Below are 17,196 nucleotides of genomic sequence, written 5' to 3'. Positions count from 1 at the left end.
CTCTTCAGGTTTTCTTCTAAAATCAAAAATTACAGATGGACGACTCAGATTCCGAGCCACAGACGTCAAAAACTCCAAGGAGAAGTCTAAAAAGTGGGGTTTTCAGTTATTGATTGTTCAAAGCAACATTTTACTAATTTTTCAGAAGAAGTAGAATCCTCTGACTATGAAATTTCACACGATGAAGACAGTGCAAATGATGACATCGAAGTTTTAGCAGATTCAGCGGAGAATGATGTAGAAATGCAAGAGGAAGTAGCAGATCTCACAGAGGAAAAAACTCCAGGAAAAAGTCGAAAACGGGCGGCTCCAGTGAATACGTACAGTCCATATCATTTTAAGCACGATAGCAGTTAGTTTTAGAAAAAATTAATTTTTATCGAAATAAAAAATTCCAGCCAACAGCTACATGCCATTCGTACCACAACGATGGACGCCTCAAAATACCTATCGTCTTCCCAGTGATATTATTCTGACTACTATCCGAGAATGTGGTTCAGAGGGGTTGGGTAGATCAGAAATCGGTCAGGCAATCGGTTATGATGCCACGACAAAGTCTGGTGGAAGAAAAGTGTCGAATTTGTTGGCGAATTGTACGAGTGAGCATCCGGAACATGTTGGACAATTTCAGAAGATGAATGGAAAAATTAGAACTATTAGGTAGAGTTTTAGACTGGAAAATCATTTTTTCTTGGTTTTTATTTTTAAAAAAGTGGAATTTCAACTAGAAATATCACATTTTCAGTTTGAAATTTTGAAAAAATGATGGTTTTCTCACATAAATTGTATATTTTTTCAATTTTCGCCCCGTTTTTCGAGGTTTTTTGCCAGATTTCACCTTAGTCTCAGCAAAATCTCAGTTAGCCTCAGCAAACTCAAAGTTAGCCTCAGCAAAATCTCACTTAGCCTCAGCAAAACTTCAGTTAGCCTCAACAAAAATCCTTAGCCTCAGCAAATTCTCAGTTAGCCTCAGCAAAATCTCACTTAGCCTCAGCAAACGATTTTCGGCTCATTTCTTGCAATTATATAAGTTTTTAACACATTTTTATTCAGATTCTACTGGAAAGAAAGCGAGCAACCCGAGAAATTCGAAGTATTACTCCGCGAGTTCCAAGAACTTTCCGGTATTCCATGCCCGTTCAAAATCGGAGAAGTCATCAAGTTCCCAGACAAGAAGCTCAGTGAGTAACTATTTTTTCAATTCTAAAAATAAAAATATATTTTCAGACACCCTTCGCGTCAGTGACATCACTCTGAAACGATTCAATCGTCTATTAAAAATGATAAATGAATTGCGAGTTGTGGTGACGATAAATAAGGTTATTAAGTATATCTATGAGTTGGAAATGGCCGATGGATACAAGTTTCAAGTGGGTTTTCGCAATCAAGGATAATTTGAAAAATAACGGATTTTTTTCAGATCGACAAAAAATCCGTGATGAAATGTCTGCTAGCGCTTCAGAATAAGGGATTGGCTAGGGTTTGGGATGCGAAGGTTCGATCGGATAATGTTAATCATCCGGTACAGGAATCTGGGTGGAATAGAATTTCATTAAAATGTGATAATTTCCAGGTCCAAATCGTCACCCACGGAGAAATAACAAGGGTCGACGACGAAGAAGTCCAAAAAACTATACAAGAAGTCCTCGATTCCTATCACAGAGAAGGGCGTGTCTTCCCGCATGGCCAGCTTCGAGTCGCAAAGAAACGGCTGGAAGAGAGCAAAATTTTGACAGAATTCGATGAAAAAATGGGAACGATTGATGAGGATTTAACGAGAAACCGGACGATTAAGGATAGATATCACTTCTTCAGACTTCAAACCGTCAGGAATAGTTGGAAAGGAGTAAGTGAAGATTGATGGCTGAAAAAAAAATGAAATGGTTGAAATGACCGAGAAAAATAAGATTTTTAATCAGAAAATGCGTTCAAAACCGGTTATTTCAGCTGAAAATACGAAGATTTAAGCTAAAATGACGCAATTTCGCTTAGCCTCAGCAAAATCTCAGTTAGCCTCAGTAAATTCTCAGTTAGCCTCAGTAAAAATCCTTAGCCTCAGTAAAAATCCTTAGCCTCAGCAAAATTTCAGTTAGCCTCAGCAAAACATCTTTTGCCTCAGCAAACTTTTCTTAACTTTAAATTTGTCTTAAAGAGCAAATTTTTGGCTCAAAATGTCTGTTTTTGGACGAAAAAATGTTCTTTTTTATAGCTATTGTCATTATCCAAAAATCCTCTCAGCTTAACATTACTTTTCTCAAAAATTCCTAAGTTCCAGCGAAACATGAGAGATGACGTGGAACCCGATGAACCCGAAGAAGATGATCCAGACGACACCATCCTCGACGATTCCCAACTCGATGAAACTGTGAATGACGGCGTGGCAGAGAATCCGGACGGTGTCGACGGAGACCAAGAGATTCCAGAGGAAGACCCGAAGATGGCCATGCAGAAGTTGTTCGCGAAGAATCCAACAGTTCCAGTCCAGAATAAACGATCAAGTGCCTACTATTTCGGACGGGACACTCTAGGATACCAAGGAAAAACGATTCGGTTATTGATACTTCACGAGATGGCTTATCACTTTGTATACGGTCATCCTGAGGATACAAAACCCAGCCTCTTTGATATTTTCCCACCAACCAAGGCGTTCGACAAGTGGCCATCGCTGAATGAGTACGCGGCTCATGTCTATTTCGACGAGGAGTCACCATACCGTTATATGCCACCACAACCGAAATACGATGGAATTGATAGGGGATGGTTTATGGTTCAGGATTTTCTTGCTGCGATGCCACTCTCTGTGTTCGTCCTGGCTAACTATGTGCCTACCACTATCGACCGCGCATTCCTAATGAGCTATCTAACTGACCCAGTCAAACGACACCTGCCAATTGGATATCTTCCTGTGGAAACGCGCGAGATATTGATGAAAGATAAGAAGATTCATAAGCAATTGCAGCATGCTTTGTTCACTCTTGGAGCTATGGGATTGGTGGCTCTTGGACCGAACCCATCGGTTAGACGATTCCCGGGAGCGGCGTCGGAAATGTTCTATGTTGCGAAAAAGTGAGAAAATTCGGGTTTTTGAACCAAAAATTGAGTTTTTCTAACCAAAAATTGAGTTTTAAAAGCAAAAATTGAGTTTTTAAACCAAAAATTGAGTTTTAAAAGCAAAAATTGAGTTTTTAAATCAAAAATTGAGTTTTAAAAGCAAAAATTGAGTTTTTAAATCAAAAATTGAGTTTTTTTAACCAAAAATTGAGTTTTAAAAGCAAAAATCGGATTTTTAAACAAAGAATCGAGTTATTTAAACCAAAAATCGGGGTTTTTAACAAAAAATCGGTTTTTGAACGAAAGATCGGGTTTTTGAACGAGAAAGCAGATTTTTAAACAAAAAATCGAGTTTTTAATCAAAAAATCGGGTTTCTAAACCTATAATCGGGGTTTTAAGCGATAAATCAGGTTTTTAGAGTGATTTTGATCTTTTACTGAGGCTAACTGAGATTTTGCTGAGGCTAACTGAAAATTTGCTGAGGCTAACTGAAAATTTGCTGAGGCTAACTGAGATTAAGCTGAGGCTAAGCGATTATTGCTGAGGCTAAGCGATTATTGCTGAGGCTAACTTGAACTTTGCTGAGGCTAACTTTTGAAACCATTTTTTTTAATGCAAAAATCGCTTTTTCGTTAAAAACTCCTAAAAACAACACATTTTCCAACTTTTTGAGTGAAAATTAATCAATTTTTTTCCAGAACGCATCTCTACGACACCTCCACAAGCACCAAATCCTACACTGCCGTCATCCCACCAGTCGAACAGGGATTCTATGTGAGATACGAGTATGAATTCGACACTCGAACCGACGTAACCCTCTACTGGCATCATCTTCGTGCAATAGTCCAATCGACTCCATTGGGTTTTCGTCTAGATATGGATCAAGGCGATTCAAAATACGAATCTCGTCACCGCCAATACTCAAACGGATGTTTCGACCGTAAAATCATCGAACACGATCAGGTTTCCAATATCCAAGAGCTCTACCCACGTGTTCTCACTGACGGTGTCGCCGGTTTCGACTCCGCCCTCTTTCTTCATCTGAAACGTCACTGGGATATCTGTACCGTACCGCATGTAGTGGTTGCTTGGTTTATAACGAAATTCCGGAAATGTTCCGATGAAATGAAGCGAGAAATTGAGAAGCGAGTTCGGTCAGTTCACAAAGACTGGAATAACTTCACAAGACTCTCCCTAACGGATAAAGATTCTATGAAAAGTGCATCGAACAAGCTGAAAGTGGAATACCCTCCAAAAATGATCAAAAAATTCGGTGGCGCTTCGAAATCCATTATTAGCTCCACCCCCTCCACTAGCTCCAAAAAGTTGAAACCCAAAAAACGAAAATTGGACAGTGTTGACCTAGTGAGCTCTTCCGCTCGAATTTCCGTCCGTTGTCGTTTCTCCCCGAAGGAAAGAGACCAGCTGATTCTTATCCGTGCTGTTGGATTCTTTCTGAATCCTGTCTACAGATTCTGGTTGGATCCTACAGTACTCCGTGACCTTATGCATGAATTCGTGCCGGAGAGCCGTAACAAAACAGTGCAGAGCTTGATGGCGTGTGGAGTCCGGGAGCTCGTGAGAACCAATCGATTGGCTTATCTACAGAGAGTTGTGAGGAATTTGTCGACGTTCCCCGAGATGAGAAGGTTGAGATCGGAGCTCTGCTCATCGCCGGTTGTTCCTGGGCAGTCGAAGACCGATTTCTTTAAGGCGGCGTTCAGAACAGCCATGCGACTTCTTTTTGTGTTAGTTTTCATAAGGAAAAACCCAGAAATTAATTGCGTTTTTTTCAGCGATAACAACAGAATCCCGCCCACCTCAATGTCCGACAAAAATTTCAAATTATTCCTGGAAGCTGGAAATGTATCTGTCACTAAAGAGATTACTGTATCCAACGCTTGCCCCTACCGATCCCAGAAACCTATCAGTTATGGACATATTCAACACTGTGTCGCTGCGAATATTTTGATTGTGAGTTGTGGGAAAAACTGAGAAAACATGAGCTTTTTGTCGGAAAATCGGAAAAATACAATAGAAAAAGTTAGCCTCAACAAAATCTCAGTTAGCCTCAGCAAAATCTCAGTTAGCCTCAGCAAATTCTCAGTTAGCCTCAGCAAAATCCCAGTTAGCCTCAGAAAACTTTTTTAGCCTCTGCAAATTAAAAAATAGATTTACTCTCATTTTAACCAGTTTTGGCTTCGTTTTTCCCGAAATTTTCAGATTTTTAGTTAATCAAACCAAATTTTTCAGAGCGTTCTCATCCATTCCAAAAATGGGGCGGTTCCCGAGGCGATGCTCGAACAAGTGCCACCCGCGGTACTCCAAACAGTTCTTCAAAGTCTCAGAAGTGATGGTCTTGTCTCCAGAAGTCGTACGCTAGAAGCCGTCGCGGAGTTGGCGAATAAAAAAGATGCCACGTTGTCTTACTAGTGAGTTTCCTCTCCCAAGACTCCGCCCCCTCAGTTTAGGGTTTTTTCTGAAAAAAAAACTTTTTCAGTTTCCGTCACTTCTTCGCGCATCGCTGTCATTCTGACCTTGTGGAAGGGTCCGGACGTCTTCTAGATGAAGTCAACGATCCGAAAGCTCCAGAATCCATCGAACTACATGGTGATGGACCGGAAGTCGTCATAGCCGCTTCGACGGCCTTCTATTCGGATAAACATTTTCTGGAAATGGATGTAGACGGTGACATATTGGATGCGTTCTGCAAAGTGGAGAATGATGAGACTATAAAGAAGATTCGATATTTGGAATCTGCGGATTTACACTTTGAGAAGATTCGAGTGAATTTGGTGAAGAATTCAGAATCCATTGAAGACGACGTCACCACCACCACCGAAGCGAGCATTGACAAGGTTCTCAAGTTTTTGGACAATTCGAGAGATGCCACGCCCACTATGACACTTGATGAATACATTCAGAACAATAAGTTCGAACTTGATAAAAGACGTGAAATCCGTGCGATTTGCCACGTCATCAAGGCTTCCCGCCCGACGGGAATCACGATAGCCGAACTGAAAAAGAAAGTGAAAATTCCATTAGAACGCATTGAACAAATTGTCGCAGAATTGAATGAGGTTAGACAGATTTTGGCGGTTGGAGTGGACGATAAGAGATGGGTTAGCAATGAGTATGAGGCGTGTTGGACGGTGCAGTTGGGAGAGAACAGATGGTGTCCGAGACCATGGGTGTCTCCAGAAGGTGAGAAATTGATGGGGGAAAGAAAAACTCTCAAAATTGAGTTAAAATTTCTTTTTTCTGTTGAAATTGTCAGAAACATCACTGAAACAACTCGGTTTTTCGATTTTGCTACATAAAAGTTGATGAAAACCGAGAAAAAACGGTTCAAAACGCCTTTTATGACTGAAAACTGCTTAGCCTCAGCAAAATCTCAGTTAGCCTCAGCAAAATCTCAGTTAGCCTCAGCAAAATCTCAGTTAGCCTCAGCAAAATCTCAGTTAGCCTCAACAAAACTCCTTAGCCTCAGCAAAATGGGTTCTGTCTATTTTTTGATAAATTGCAGATTTTCGCATAAAATTCAACATTTTTTGCTTAAAAACATGAAAGTTCTCAATTTAAGCCAATTCAAATTGTTTTTAGGCACAATTTCCCTGCCCGTCGTCCGCTGGATTACTGAAAGCATCCTTCTTCTAATCATCGGAAAAGTCGGAATTCAAATGAAAGACGTCATCAGCAATTACGAATTCGCAATTCAACCAGTCGCCGTTCGTGAAATTGTAAGCAAGAAGCTGGGGCGCCTTCGACGCTATTTTTGTTTTCAGATCTCCCTCCTCGAGCATCTCGAATGCCTGAACGTCGTCAAAAAGTTCTTCCCATCGACCAAAATGAGTTCTCCATTCTCTCCACCAACTGATCTTGAATTGGTCGTTTACATCTATCCAACTGTCGATGCACTGGAAAAATTCTCCAGAATCTTCCACAATATCGAACTCATGCCAATGATGATCTCGAAAATTAATTAATTATTTTTCTTTTTTCTTTAATAACTCTGCACATTTTTGTTGAATTTCTGGACTTCCTTTTGTTTTTTTTTTGAAAATTAAATATATAATTGTTGCCTTTTTACTCTCAGATTTCCATCGTTTCCTCGCGATTTTTATCTCAATTTTTCTAATTTTTCAGCCTAATTTCAGCTTAATTATTTTATTTTCAGCTGGTGTTATGACAGAACAGAAGCCACCAAATAGCAGTAGTAATACAGTTGGATGGTGGGAGTGGTTGGGATGGAAAGGTGGATCGCCGGAAGCGACGAATCCAGCAGAACGAGTTGTTAGTAGAGGGAAAAATGAGAATTTGCGAGAAAAAAACCGGTTTTTATCTTAAAACAGTTCATTTTGTACGCGCAAATTCGATTTTAATGCTGAAATTTCTTCAAAAATCGGGAATTTTCTGTCATTTTCAGTCAATAACAGACTTGCAAAATATCGGCCCGGCCCGGCTCGGCCCGTCGGGCCGGGCCGGTAGAGAAAGTTGCCGGCCCGGCCCGGCCCGGTCGGCCCGGAGTCAAAAAATGAGCACAACTTTTTCACAAAATTTTTCGAAATTTTTTGAAATTTTCATCAAAAATAGTCAAAAATCCTATGTAAACTTGAGTTTTATCGATATGTAAAAACATAGTCGAAAATTCGACTTTTTTGCGAAAAAATCGACTTTTTTGCGAAAAAATAAAAAATTTTCAAAAAAATTCAAATTTTCAAATTTTTGTACTGTGACCCGGGCCGACCGGGCCGGGCCGGGCCGGGCCGGGCCGGTGAAAATTCTCAAATCGGCCCGGCCCGGCCCGGCCCGGCCCGTTGCAAGTATGGTCAATAATGTCTTGATTATGTTCGAAAAACCGAAAATGCCTTATTTAAACATACAAAAAGTGGGCGTAGCCAGAGCTTTTGCTCAAATTTACTTTTTAGCTTATCGTTCTCTAAAAATGACCCAAATTGGATGAAATCAAGCAAGAATTTGCAAGAAAAAACTTTTTTGTAGTTTAAAATCCAATTTTGAACGCTGAAATTCGCTCAAACCTGCTCAAAAATGACCCAAATTTGTAGAAATCGAGCAAAAGTGGGCGTGGCCTAATTTTTCCACTGAAAATCCCTTAAATCACCTTAAAATCGCCTCAAATTTATCGATTTTCGCAGATTCTACACCCGAACGTGACTCCGCCCACTCCACCGTCTCCAGTCGCCTCCCCTCAACCCACAACTAGCTCAGTCGCCGCAATAGTAGCTCCAAAAGTGATAGATCATACAGAAGTGATACCAAAGACAGGATGGGAACGGGTTTGGGCAATTTATGAACGACAGAATGCGATGGAAAAGGATGTCACAATGAGGGTACGCTAATTTTCAGAAAATCACCCAAAACCTCCAAAAATATTTCTCTTTTCCAGGTAGTTCGAATGTCATTTCTTGGTGGATTCTTGGTGGGCGGAGCCACCGGATACGCCCAAGCACGTCACGCCTACGAGACAAACAACGTCGGCAGAAAATATCTGAGTCCCAGCGATGCGGTGAAACGAAAAATCGATTATGCGATTGTGAGATTTGCGAAAGGCGGATTTGGCACCGGATTCAAGTGTGCACTGATTTCGGGATCTATTGTGTGAGTTTTGAGGTTTTGCTGAGGCTAAAAAAGTTAGCCTCAGTAAAATCTCAGTTAGCCTCAGCAAAAATCTCAGTTAGCCTCAGCAAAAATCTCAGTTAGCCTCAGCAAAATCCCAGTTAGCCTCAGCAAAAATCGGTTATCCTCATAGTCAGCAAAATGTTAAAAACCAAATTTTCGCTCATTTTATCGTTTTTTTTTCGCAATTTTTCTTACTAATTCCACTATTTCCAGATTCCTGACGACCCATGTGACGGCCTACCGTGACAAGTTCGCCTCTTGGTACTTCCCAGCGATATCAGGTGCGACGGCGTGTTTACTACACACAGGTATAAAACAGACAAATTGATAATAGTTACTATTTGTAGCAATAGTCGGAGGTGTTTTCACATTTCCACTTGGCCTTATCGGATCAATGAAGGCGGTCGGATTAGGAGTGTCTTCTGGGTAAAAATGAATCATTTTTCCCCTAATAAACCCGACATTTCTCACAGATTAACACTATCCGCTGTCGTTCATCTCTACGCAATGGCTATCGATAAACCGGTGAACGATGCTTATCGACTATTCAAACGGGATTATGAAAAAGAGCTGAAGGCGTCAGCTGAATGGGATTCTCGGGTCACGGAACTGATGGAGAGGGAACAAATTGTGTGGAGGCAGCAGGCGGTGAAGAAATTGAAACAGATGGATCAGGAGAAAATGGCAGTTTTCGACGATTAGGCAATTAATTATATATAGATTTTGTTGTAGTTTTTTGTTATGCATAAAGATAAAGTGATTTTCGGTTCCATTTGTACAAAATTTGTTTGATTTCATTTTCATACATTTTTTCGCTTATATAATCGGAATCATAAATTAAATATTAAAATCACATCTGGAGGGTTGTGGTGTTGTTGAGAGAGAAAAGGGAGGAGACAATATAAATTAAATCAAAAAACAGAAAAAAAGAGTGACCCATATCCATGACGAGTGGCCGATGAGGCTTCTGAAGACTGCTTAAGCACGGGTTCTGGTGAATTTTCCCCAGATGTGAAGAACGAAGACGGAGGCGATGAAGACGAGCGACATGACGAGCACTGGAACTGGTCCGATCTTGAGTCCGGTGGAGTCTTCGGTGTAGAAACGCCACAATCCTCCGTTGTTTCCTCCGCGAGCGCGGGCTGGGGCGGCGGTCGCACCTGGAATAGGGAAGAAATGAGATTTGGTAGAGAAATTGTTCGAAAATGCGCTAAAATTTTAATAAGTTGTTAAAATTCCGGATTTTTTGAGAAAAAATACTTAGTGTAGAAGTTTTATCGCGAAAAAACTAGCAATAACAACCAAATTCAATGTAAAATCAGATTATTCTTGAAGAAAATGTGCCAAAAATAGTGGAAAACCATCAAAAATAGGCTAGAAACCGTTTTTGCTGAGGCTAACTGAGATTTCGCTGAGGCTAACTTTTTTTAGCCTCAGCAAAGCAAAAATTCTTGTTTTTCGTATATTTTACTTTCGAGACAGACGAAAAATCGCTTAATTATGACAATTTTTCTTATTTTTCAGTTGTATTTCTGAATATTTTGTGTCTGAATTACAAAATATGTCAAAAAAGCACATCGCTTGCTCTAAACACTATTTTCAATTGGGAAACTCTTTTATTCTTTGGATTTTTTCAATAATTTGTCACAAAAAACAAGTGTTTAGCCTCATCGACATTTATTTATCACCAAAACTAAAATTTTCTACATTTTTCAATTCTTTACTCGTTTATTAAAATTTTTCCACTCAATTACTCACCTCCTTTGCGCTGACGGACTCCTCCGGCGGATGGGCGTGGGCTGCGTCCAGTATCGGCCATTTTGTACTTTTTCTCTGAAAAAACACTCGAATTATTCAATTTTTCTCGAAAAAAACAAGGAATTTAGGACGAAAAACGCTGAAAATCTTTAAATTTCCGCAAATAAATACGAAAAATCGGAAACAGACAGTCTAGCGACGCGTGGTTTCGACGGACACCCTCAAAACCTCCAACTGCCAGAATCGGGGGAGTCCACGGGGATACGGTAAGGGGCTTGGCAGTGTGCCAAGAGTCTTGCAGTCCGACTTCGTGGGTGCCCCTTAACTACAGTGTTGCGTGTTGAAGGGGCACCCACGCAGCCCGTGCAGGTCGGTACGCAAACACCGTCACGTCGTGTTGCGGACCGGCGAGAGACGAGGCGGAGACACGTTGTAGTTTTTCGTGTTGCTGCACTGTTACAAGCGATTTTTGTGATTTTCGCTCGATTTTCGGGGAGAAAAGTGATTTTAAGTCATTTTCAGAGGTTTTTCAACGATTTTCGAGACTTTTCAGCCCAAAAATACACTTAAAACCCCTAGAAATCGGCTGGTTTACAGTTCCCCGTCTGAAAATTAGATTTTTGTGTGTTACTTCTAATTTTTTCGGATATCCCTGACTTCTAGCTGATTCTCATCGATTTATAATGAGTTTGCAGTAATTTTCTATCAAAAATTCGGAAAAAAGCGCACCATGATTGCCACGAACGAAAACTCAGTGGTTTTCTTGTTTATAGTTTTGAAGGACAGTCTCTTGGCCAATTCTATCCAACAAATTAGAAGAAAAAGAGTCGAGAACATATTTTTTGCCAGTTTTTCGTCTGTAAAGCTCGGTTTTTTGCGATTTCTCCTATTCTCCCGACAGAAAGTCAGGTCATTAGCTCGATTCATCTCGTTCTACCGCAATTTTCTATGAATAATCTGAAAGTTCCACGTGTTTTGACTAAAAAGACTGTTTTACACCGTTTTCAGTCATTTTCCCGTCATTTTCTTGAAATTTTATGTAAATAAAAAATCTCTCTTCACTTCATTATCCAATTTTTTGCAGTACAAACCAAAACATGGGCAAGCTCACCAAGGAGGAAGAAACGCTCTTGTCGAGCTACTCGGCAACCAGCTCCACCAAAGGAACCATCTTCTTCTACTTCAACGCCTTGTTGATCTCCTTGGCGCCACTCTACCTCTTCTACGGAGTCCACCAGATGGAGGTCTACGATTCGTTGGCTGTATTTGTTCTTTCAGCCGGTGGAACCGCCTACTTGTTGCAATACGCCTGCAAGAACCAGAAGAGACTTCTTAAGCATCAGTGAGTGTCTGAAAACTGTTTCGTTTTTCAACTCAATTCTTGATTTCAGAATCGTGATGAAGCGTGGACCAGCCGTCGAGCGTGAGATCAATGAGAGATTCGGAAACGATAAGAAGTTGACTATCAAGGACAGAGAGAACCGTGCTCTTATCCGCAAGAACGAGGTCGCCGACAGCGAATCGACCTACTTGTCGATCTTCTACACCAACACTCTCTTCTTGACAATCATGCTTATCAGCGCGTTCTTCTTGCTCGCCAACCTCGCTCCAGTCTTCAACTTGCTCATCTCCACCATCGGATCCGCTGGGCTCGTTGCCTTCCTCTCCACTGCTAAGAACTAGATGAACCTTTCTTTTCTACAAAATCACTAGTAGTCAATCAATAGAATCGATTTTTTATTGCATTGACGCACCTTTTACCAACGGGATATATTTGTTTTTGCATGTATTTATTCGACCCAAGCCCAACCAGAGAAATGTTTTTAATTAATTTATTTTTTCGTGTGTTTTGTGTCAAAAATTGATTGTTTTCTTTCTTTTCTTTTCTTTTGTATAATAAATCCCCCCTAAAATATTATTTTATTATCCATTTCCATTTTAGGTATCATTTTCTTTCAGAATATCTCCTCCTTTACTCGCTGCTTTCTCTCCACCCATTTCATAATTTCACTGAAAGTCTTTCAGATGCCAAACTTACCCGACCCATATGAAAAATGTTCCCCAGAATTTCTAAATCCCCACGCTATCAAACGAATCGCTTTGAAAGATTCGGCGATGGTCGATGTGCTTCGCGTAGAATCACCATCATCGCTTTTCGTGCGACCCATTGACCATATTAGGGATCAATTAGTCTATCGGGAGCCTTATCCATTGACGCCAATGGCCAAATACGACGCAGGGAACTACGCGTTGGCTCCAATTGAAGAGCGGGTTTTCGGGCGGTGCATTATTGTGAGAAATATCGAATTATTGGAGGCGTGTCGAGTATTTTTCATCGATGAGGCTATCACTGCGAATGTCTCGTGGAAGTGCTTGTTTGAGATTGATGAGGAGCAGAGATTCCATCCGTGGCAAGTGATGCATGTCACGTTGGGAAGAATGGTTTCGTTGACGGTAAGGAGAAATGAAAATTGTATTTTTAGCGGAAAAAAATAGTTAAAATTCGAGCAAAAATCAGCCAAAAATCAATTTTTAGGGAAAAAAATGGGTGAAATAGTAAAAAAATCATCTAAAATCGGACTTATTTATTATCGCAACAAAAAAGTTCCGACATTTTTTCCCCCTCGGTGTTTGCGGACTCAAGCCAAAATTTGATAATTTTGGCTTGAGTCCGCAAACACCGACGAGGAAAAAATGTCGGAACTTTTTTATTTCGATAATAACGAAAAATCGAAAAAATAGTTTTGCTGAGGCTAACTGAGATTTTGCTGAGGCTAACTGACATGGAATGACTCCCGACTGGCTCCACAAAATTTACGAATTTATTGGCTTATTTGATAGATTCTACAGAAAAAATGACAAATCTAATAGCTTTTCCGGTGACTGGACCTAATTTTCGAGATTTTCAGATTTTTAGAAAATCAGTTTTTTTTCAAAATTTTTTTTTTCATCATTTTTTTTCTCAATGTTCTCCCATCTGGCGAAAAAAACAAAAATAAGTAAAAAATAGAGAATTTCATAGACTTTTCGATAGGCTATGAAATTTTTTTTGGTCATGTTCCTACTTTGACCAGACCCCCGAAAACTGAGAGTCAAAAAAAATAATTTTTTCTGTGAAGGCGTTGGACTGTTTTAAAAAGCTTTAAAAAATAGAAGAACTCATGCAAGCAAATTTTTCAAAAAAAAATTTGGGGGTAATCGCGAAGAAATAAGAAATAAATTTTGTTGAAAATTTCGGTTTTTCAAGATTTTGATGGTTATATTGTCGCGACAAAAAAGTTCCGACATTTTTTACCGACGCGTGTTTGCGGACATAGTGCTAAATTATTAAATTTTGCATTGAGTCCGCAAACACGCGTCGGTAAAAAATGTCGGAACTTTTTTATTTCGATAATAGGAAACATGTCATTTCTTCTGTTTAAGCTTTGAAAACGTTGGTATATTTAATGAAATTAATGACCACAAACTTTTAAAACCTGTATCAAGAAGTTTGAATGTTTTCTGATCAGTTTCCAATTCGTAGCAGAGGCTCATAAAATGCATTCTTTTGAGGTGGTGAAAATTTCAGAAGCTTACAACGTGCTTTAAACGTCAGATTAACGACTGTTGTTCTGAAAACATGCTTAAAATGAAAGATTCAACAAATTCGGACACTTTAAACAAAAATTTTAATTTTAATTTTTTTTTTGAAAATTTCATAAGGGGGGACCACATGAAATTTTCATGAAAAATGAAAATTTTACTGTGAAAAAAATAAAGTTTGGCCAAGGATTTTCAAAAAAAATTTTCGCGCCCAAAACGCTTTAGTGCATTTGTGAACTAAAGCGTTTTGGGCGCGAAAATTTTTTTTGAAAATCCTTGGCCAAACTTTATTTTTTTCACAGTAAATTTTTGTTTAAAGTGTCCGAATTTGTTGAATCTTTCATTTTAAGCATGTTTTCAAAACAACAGTCGTTAATCTGACGTTTAAAGCACGTTGCAGGCTTTTGAAATTTTCACCACCTCAAAAGAATGCATTTTTTGAGCCTCTGCTACGAATTGGAAACTGATCAGAAAACATTCAAACTTCTTGATACAGGTTTTAAAAGTTTGTGGTCATTAATTTCATTAAATATATCAACGTTTTCAAAGCTTAAACAGAAGAAATGACATGTTTCCTATAACCATCAAAATCTTGAAAAACCGAAATTTTCAACAAAATTTATTTCTTTTTTTTCGCGATTACCCCCAAATTTTTTTTTGAAAAATTTGTTTGCATGAGTTCTTCTATTTTTTGAAGCTTTTTAAAACAGTCCAACGACTTCACAGAAAAAATATTTTTTTTTGACTCTCAGTTTTCGGGGGTCTGGTCAAAGTAGGAACATGACCAAAAAAATTTCCATAGCCTATCGAAAAGTCTATGAAATTCTCTATTTTTTACTTGTTTTTGCTTTTTTCGCCAGATGGGAGAACATTGAGAAAAAAATGATGAAAAAAAAATTTTGAAAAAAAACTGATTTTCTAAAAATCTGAAAATCTCGAAAATTAGGTCCAGTCACCGGAAAAGCTATTAGATGTGTCATTTTTTCTGTAGAATCTATCGAATAAGCCAATAAATTCGTAAATTTTGTGGAGCCAGTCGGGAGTCATTCCATGTGAGGTTTTGCTGAGGCTAACTGAGATTTTGCTGAGGCTAACTGAGGTTTTGCTGAGGCTAACTGAGGTTTTGCTGAGGCTAACTGAGATTTTGCTGAGGCTACCTGTGACTATGCTGAGGCTAACTTTGATTTTGTTGAGGCTAACTGAGGTTTTGCTGAGGCTAACTGAGATTTTGCTGAGGCTACCTGTGACTATGCTGAGGCTAACTTTGATTTTGTTGAGGCTAACTGAGATTTTGCTGAGGCTGACTGAGATTTTACTGAGGCTAACTGTGACTATGCTGAGGCTAACTTTGATTTTGTTGAGGCTAATTGAGATTTTGTTGAGGCTAACTGAGATTTTGCTGAGGCTAACTGAGATTTTGCTGAGGCTAACTTAGATTTTGCTGAGGCTAACTGAGATTTTGCTGAGGCTAACTTAGATTTTGCTGAGGCTAACTGAGATTTTGCTGAGGCTAACTTTCCTATGTAAATTTTCACAAGATTTTAGAATTTTTAAAATAACATTTTCCCAATTTCAGAACGAATGGACACTCGAACAACGTCAACAGTTCCTCGATGTCATTTCCAAGTTCCCGAAATTTCAAATAACCGCGTGCCAAGTAGACATAGAAGATCCGCAAAAAGAAACCGAGCGCCCGTCTCTTCTAGTCAATTTATATGCTCTCGATGAGGGACAAAGTGTCGATGAGAAGGTGTCAATTGAGGAGATTTGTAGCGTTTCAATGGACGATGTTATGGTTTCGATATTTCCAATAAATCTGACAGAAGATCCGAAATTGGCGGAGCTGGATAAGGAACAGGATAATCTCGAAATTATTCTCCTTGAAGAGTTCCGTCGTTCCCTTCCACACGATTGGATTCACGAAGAGAGTCAAGATTACGTGGAAGAAGACACCGATTGGGATATAAAAACGTGTCATATCGCTGAATGGAACGAGTCGCACCTCCAGAAATACCTACAAGAAGACGGATGTTTCTGGGGTTATGTGACAACGAATGTCAACTTTTCGCCGTGGGAAATGCATATCACCCCGATAATTAATCAGGGAGACGGGGCGAATAACGAGGAGTGGATATTCGATCAAATTCAGGCGCTAAAAGAGAAACAGCTGGAATTTGATGATTTCTACTCGATGGTGAAGAATCAGAGACCGTTGGAAGAGGAGGAAATGTGAGTTCTGGTGGGAAAACAGATAAAAATAATAGATTTTTTAAAAACTATTTTCCCTATTTATTTCTTATTTATTTTCTCAATTTTGGCATTTCAGAGTTTTGTAAAGGCACATTTTCAATTCGAAATTTTGTAAAAATGATGGTTTTCTCTCTTAAAATGTATAGTTTTTAACTGTTTTTCGAGGTTTTTAGCCAAATTTCACCTTAGTCTTAGCAAAATCTGAGTTGGCCTCAGCAAAAATTTCTTAGCCTCAACAAAACAAAATGTATTATTTCCACTAATTTTTCTCATTTTCTTTCAATGTTCCAGCCGTGTCGCGTTCAACTACGGCCGTCCTTACGCCATGGCTTCCGTCCAACACCGAAAACGTGACGGAGCTCAATGGTTGCGTTGTGAAATTCTGGAAGTGATGTCGAATGACGTCGTGGCGATTCGATACGTGGATCAAGGATTCCGTGGATTTGAAAAACTCAGAAATCTCCATAGACTTCATGTTCAGCACACCGTTCAGCCACCATTCATGATTGAAATCGGCAAATTTTTCAAGGATAATTCGCTGGCAGAGACGGAAAAAGAGTGGAGTGACTACTTCTGGCGAGATATCGTTCCGACCGATGTGCCGATCGTGGTGGGACCAAAACTACAGTTTCTGGAGACTGGAAAACTTCTGTACGAGGAGATTCGAAATATTGGAGAGACGGAGAACCTTTTGGATCAGATCCCGCCCCTTGAGGAGAACACGGAGAATACGGATGATTTGAGGACAGAATTGGATTGTGAAGAGGAGAATTATGAGAGTGAAGAGAGCGATGATAGTCTCGTTTATTTCTGATATCAATTGTTTTTACGAAACGGAAAATTTGATCTCAAAATATCAAAAAATACTTGTAAAGGATTGCAGAATGCAATTTAAACGAATAAATATTTATTAA

At 39.4% G+C, this 17,196-nt stretch overlaps 7 protein-coding genes across 7 annotated transcripts; 4 read left to right on the top strand and 3 right to left on the bottom strand.

The window, feature by feature from the left end:
• Positions 1-35: 35 nt before the first annotated feature.
• GCK72_016085 (uncharacterized protein) lies at positions 36-7,038 on the top strand (the record flags this gene model as incomplete). The annotated part of the gene is made up of 14 exons (XM_053731313.1): positions 36-93; positions 146-352; positions 399-660; positions 1,054-1,181; positions 1,228-1,370; positions 1,421-1,522; positions 1,574-1,846; positions 2,276-3,066; positions 3,751-4,800; positions 4,849-5,026; positions 5,306-5,484; positions 5,553-6,256; positions 6,656-6,792; positions 6,838-7,038. The coding sequence occupies 14 exons, from the start codon at positions 36-38 to the stop codon at positions 7,036-7,038; spliced, it is 4,413 nt and encodes a 1,470-aa protein (XP_053586085.1).
• On the bottom strand, positions 5,857-8,921 carry GCK72_016084 (uncharacterized protein; the record flags this gene model as incomplete). The annotated part of the gene is made up of 3 exons (XM_053731312.1): positions 5,857-6,069; positions 6,742-7,022; positions 8,888-8,921. The coding sequence occupies 3 exons, from the start codon at positions 8,919-8,921 to the stop codon at positions 5,857-5,859; spliced, it is 528 nt and encodes a 175-aa protein (XP_053586084.1).
• GCK72_016083 (uncharacterized protein) lies at positions 7,238-9,394 on the top strand (the record flags this gene model as incomplete). The annotated part of the gene is made up of 6 exons (XM_003092194.2): positions 7,238-7,345; positions 8,209-8,403; positions 8,460-8,671; positions 8,906-8,973; positions 9,040-9,118; positions 9,166-9,394. 6 exons carry the CDS (start codon positions 7,238-7,240, stop codon positions 9,392-9,394), a joined length of 891 nt encoding a protein of 296 aa, XP_003092242.2.
• Positions 9,395-9,670: 276 nt separating this feature from the next.
• On the bottom strand, positions 9,671-10,511 carry GCK72_016082 (uncharacterized protein; the record flags this gene model as incomplete). The annotated part of the gene is made up of 2 exons (XM_003092187.2): positions 9,671-9,852; positions 10,451-10,511. 2 exons carry the CDS (start codon positions 10,509-10,511, stop codon positions 9,671-9,673), a joined length of 243 nt encoding a protein of 80 aa, XP_003092235.1.
• Positions 10,512-11,547: 1,036 nt separating this feature from the next.
• On the top strand, positions 11,548-12,133 carry GCK72_016081 (uncharacterized protein; the record flags this gene model as incomplete). Its single annotated transcript, XM_003092191.2, has 2 exons — positions 11,548-11,792; positions 11,842-12,133. 2 exons carry the CDS (start codon positions 11,548-11,550, stop codon positions 12,131-12,133), a joined length of 537 nt encoding a protein of 178 aa, XP_003092239.2.
• GCK72_016080 (uncharacterized protein) lies at positions 11,825-12,618 on the bottom strand (the record flags this gene model as incomplete). Its single annotated transcript, XM_053731311.1, has 2 exons — positions 11,825-12,122; positions 12,533-12,618. 2 exons carry the CDS (start codon positions 12,616-12,618, stop codon positions 11,825-11,827), a joined length of 384 nt encoding a protein of 127 aa, XP_053586083.1.
• On the top strand, positions 12,476-17,096 carry GCK72_016079 (uncharacterized protein; the record flags this gene model as incomplete). The annotated part of the gene is made up of 3 exons (XM_003092189.2): positions 12,476-12,904; positions 15,609-16,261; positions 16,574-17,096. 3 exons carry the CDS (start codon positions 12,476-12,478, stop codon positions 17,094-17,096), a joined length of 1,605 nt encoding a protein of 534 aa, XP_003092237.2.
• Between the last annotated feature and the right edge of the window lie 100 nt (positions 17,097-17,196).

The sequence above is a fragment of the Caenorhabditis remanei genome, chromosome IV, assembly GCF_010183535.1.
Source record: "Caenorhabditis remanei strain PX506 chromosome IV, whole genome shotgun sequence".
Taxonomy (NCBI): domain Eukaryota; kingdom Metazoa; phylum Nematoda; class Chromadorea; order Rhabditida; family Rhabditidae; genus Caenorhabditis; species Caenorhabditis remanei.
Note: the sequence above shows the minus strand (reverse complement) of the source record. Positions and strands in the feature narration are given on the sequence as shown.